General features: G+C 47.4%; 1 protein-coding gene across 7 annotated transcripts in view; it reads right to left on the bottom strand.

The window, feature by feature from the left end:
• Positions 1 to 1267: 1267 nt before the first annotated feature.
• Positions 1268 to 4139, bottom strand: part of LCMT2 (leucine carboxyl methyltransferase 2) — a 24802-nt gene continuing 21930 nt past the window's right edge. For 5 of the 7 annotated variants that reach the window (XM_035899232.1, XM_035899240.1, XM_035899233.1 and 2 more), the window contains one exon: positions 1268 to 1652. In XM_035899232.1, coding sequence (XP_035755125.1) covers positions 1485 to 1652 — 168 coding nt within the window. In that variant the 3' untranslated portion in view covers positions 1268 to 1484. Of the gene's footprint in view, positions 1653 to 3673; positions 3873 to 4139 lie in introns of those variants that run through there. The other 2 variants (XM_035899237.1, XM_035899236.1) reach the window with 2 other exon arrangements.

Below are 4139 nucleotides of genomic sequence, written 5' to 3'. Positions count from 1 at the left end.
GGCCTTCCCCAAAACAAATATCTCCCAGAACTAATTTGGTAATCTTGTATAAAATACACATAGATAGCAGTGTACGTCTTGTCTCAAGAACATCATCCTAGCTTGAACGTTGTGCTCAAACGCTGTGTTCCAAGTGCAGTCTCCTCACCACAGCACCTTCCCAGGCATAGAAGAGTTCAAATGTTAGCAATGAGGCTGAGTTGTGATTTCACATAGCATCCCCCCTGCCCCTCATTACCCTCCCAGGAACCAAGCAAGGGCTATGACTAGCAGGGTCTGAGCTCAAGGGCTATTACTAGCAGGGTCTGAGCTGGTGGCAACAAGACTCAGATGAGCATGAGTTCATGATAGGATCTGTGTTGTGTGTATATATATGTATATATCAAAAAATGGGAAAGTGGTGGTGATTAATTGGAATGTATTGTAAGGGTAGGACCTAAGCACGACGTAAATGGTATAGAATAAGGGGTGGATAATGTCCCGGTTTCGGCTGGGATAGAGTTAATTTTCTTCATAGTAGCTAGCACAGTGCTGTGTTTTGGATTTAGTACCAGAAGAATGTTGATAACACACTGATGTTTTCAGCTGTTGCTAAGTAGTGCTCAGACTACTCAAGGACTTTTTGAGCTTCTCCTGCTCGCCCAGGTGCATAACAAGCTGGGAGTACAGCACAGCTAGCACAGCTAACCCAAACTGACCGAAGAGTTATTCCATACCATATAACGTCATGCTCGGGGGGGGTTAGGTCGGTCGGTCGGTCGCGGGGAGACTGCTTGCGGCTCGGAATGGGCTGGGCATCAGTCGGCGGGTGGTGAGCAATTGCATTGTGTACCATTCGTTTTGTATATTCTGTATATTCTGTTATCATTCTCATTATTACTATTATTATTATTCTCTCTCATTAAACTGTCTTTATCTCAGCCCTCGGCTCTAACCTTTTATTTTCTTTCCGATTCTCTCCCCCATCCCACTGAGGGAGGGGGGGAGTGAGCGAGTGGCTGCGTGGTGGTGAGTTGCCAGCCGGGTTAAACCACAACAGTTCATCATATCTAGACTAGACATGACTTTTTGAAACATTCATGTATGACCTATGATACACTTCCTTTCACTTAATTATTCTTGACTGAACACTTCCAATGGCTTTTTGACTCGGTGACCTCACTGTACCTCCAAGTCAGCATTGTGCAAAGTCATGTCCCTTTTGAACACAGCACTGTTCCTCATTTCACCTCTAAGGACTACTGCTATCAGCACAGAGCTACTTTTGAGATACTTTATTTACAGCAATGCAAAGAGCAGTACAAAGAAAAAAAAGACAGATGAGGTATGCAATCTCTTGTCATAACTGTCCCTCCTTATTCCACCTTTACAAATGCATTCTGGATACAAAACCTTTGTGGAAACATTTTGGTGCTCTTGGACCTACAACTGAACACACGTCTTAGCACAGTGCAGCAGCATGGTTGAGTCCTGTTTGGTCCCAGTCAGTGGCTGGTCAGGATGTTGCTGAGGCTCAATGAGACAGGCTCTGGGTTCAGGTGTGTCCCAAAGGAGAAGCAGTTCCCACCACCGCCAATAAGCAACAACTCCTCCTCATCTGGCAGAAAGACACTACTATGATTATGAAGCATTAATGGCCACTCCAGATGCTCCTAAAAAAGGAAAGGACATTTTGAACATTCAGGACTTCAATACATGTTTATCTCCTATGATGCTGTAGAGATATCTCACATGGAACCTTCATTAGAAAGTTAAGAACAGCCACACTGGGTCCCATCTAGGACCATTTAGCCCACTATACCACCCACAAATGTGGTTAAAAATAGAGCTAGAGAACACAGGAACAAGGAAACAATTATATCATAGAATGTTTTGGGTTGGAAGGGACCCCTAGAGGTCATCTAGTCCAACCCCCCTGCAGTGAGCAGGGACACCGCTAACTAGATGAGGTTGCTCACAGCCCTGTCCAACCTGGCCTTGAACGTTTCCAGGGATGGGGCCTCCACCACCTCTCTGGGCAACCTGTTCCAGTGTTTTACCACCCTCACTGTAAAGAATTTCCTCCTTAGATCTAGTCTAAACCTACCCTGGTTTAGTTTAAAACCATTACCCCTTGTCCTGACACAACTGGCCCTACTAAAAAGATTTTCCCCACCTTTCCTATGGGCCCCCTTTAGGTACTGAAAGGCCATAATTAGGTCTCCCTGCAGCCTTCTTTTCTCCAGGCTGAACAACCCAAACTCTCTCAGCCTGTCCTCATAAGAGAGGTGCTCCAGCCCCCAGATCATTTTTGTGGCCCTCCTCTGGCCCCGCTCCAACAGGTCCATGTCCTTCTTGTGCTGAGGGCTCCAGAGCTGGACGCAGTACTCTAGGTGAGGTCTCACCAGAGCAGTGTAGAGGGGCAGAATCCCCTCCCTCGACCTGCTGGCCACGCTTCTCCTGATGCAGCCCAGAGTACGGTTGGCCTTCTGGGCTGCCAGCACACATTGCCGGGTCATATCCAGCTTTTCATCCACCAGCACCCCCAAGTCCCTCTTGGCAGGGCTGCTCTCCATCCTTTCTTCCCCCAGCCTGTACTGATACCGGGGGTTACCCTGACCCAGATCCAGGACCTTGCACTTGGCCTTGTTGAACCTCATGAGGTTCACACAGGCCCACCTCTCTAGCCTATCCAGGTCTCTCTGGATGACATCCCGTCCTTCCGGTGTGTCAACTGTACCACTCAGTTTATGCTCTTCTAGTATACTCCACCCACGCAACAACTTGTAGTTCAGTGATTTTTAATGACAGACAATGTCTTTGTACTTCCTGAACTTTAATGTTTTTCCTTCCAAGAACATAGCCAGTCACTTTTTGAATCCATGTCAACCTTTGGCATTCATGTCCTGTTGGCAAGGAGTTCCAGAGCTTAACTACATTTCACATGAAGTACTCTTTTGAAGCGTATTGCTTGCCAGCTTCTTTTGATGTGTCCTAGTTCTTGCATCAGAAGAGCTAATGAACAGTCATGCCTTAGTCGCCACAAAGGAGACAGCCTAAAATATAGTTAAACATCTGAGGTCCAAGAAACAACCTGTATATCTGACAATCTGAAGAGAAGCTCTTTCATGATGACCTCCAATACTCAAAAGTGAATCTTGGAGACACACTTGTTGCAGATAACAGACTGTAGCAGTAACAAAACTGCTGTGTTGGCAATTCAGTTACTGTTGGGTCCACTGGAATCTGAAGAGGACAGCTTGTAGAGGCTTCCCTTGTAAAATGCTCAAGAGAGAAGGCAACTTTTATGAGGGTACCCTTGTCTATATTCTTGGAGAAAGATTAAGGGATAGTGATTATGAGAGATATATCTACCCGTTCGTGGGAGACTGAACAGCCAGCTAACTGGAGACTGAACAGCCAGCTAACTGTCTCGCAGCTTGCTCCTTTGTGTGGCAATCTGTGAAGATCAGCATTGCCGAGGGCAAGGTGGTTTGCAGGCTTGCTGAAGCATCGGACACCCAGGCAGGGCCGCCTGCCCACCAAAGCTTGCAGTTGGCTGTCACTTCAAGTGTGCAAGCAGAACCCTGCCCCTGCCCAGCAACAAGAAGGGTGTGAACAGAGCCCACCAAAAGTAAAGCACGCAAAATGTGTGCGCATGTGCTGGACTGTGCTCTATAAAAAAGGCCCCCAGAAGCGCGGACCCCTGGGACGCCGCAGATCCATGGTGGTGACTGTCTGCTCTCTTCTATCTGGACTTCTCGCTTGATTTCCTATCTTTCCTTCCTTCCTTTCCTATCGCTGCTTTCTCTCTTTCCCCCGAACAGTTAATAAAAAGGTGGACTTACGACATCTGACCTTGTTTGTGTTAATCTCGCTCGAAGGGATCGAACCTGAAATGAGAGGCTGGTCTAGCCGCCCCTGGCCTCCCAGACTCATCTGAGGTCAGCTAGAAAGCAAGGGGGCCTTCTTCTCACCCAAACAAAATGGGATCCTAACACCATGGTAACTGTTCCACTGTCTTTCCTGAAGAGCACATAGCCATCGATGGCAGCGTTCCAGTCATGCGTGTTGTCCCACCATGTCTCTGTAATCGCAATGAGATCATGGCCCCGCAACCACATACAGAACTCTAGCTCTTCCTGCTTGTTCCCCATGCT

Source organism: Egretta garzetta, unplaced genomic scaffold (assembly GCF_000687185.1).
Source record: "Egretta garzetta isolate BGI_Z169 unplaced genomic scaffold, ASM68718v1 scaffold798, whole genome shotgun sequence".
Taxonomy (NCBI): Eukaryota; Metazoa; Chordata; class Aves; order Pelecaniformes; family Ardeidae; genus Egretta; species Egretta garzetta.
Note: the sequence above shows the minus strand (reverse complement) of the source record. Positions and strands in the feature narration are given on the sequence as shown.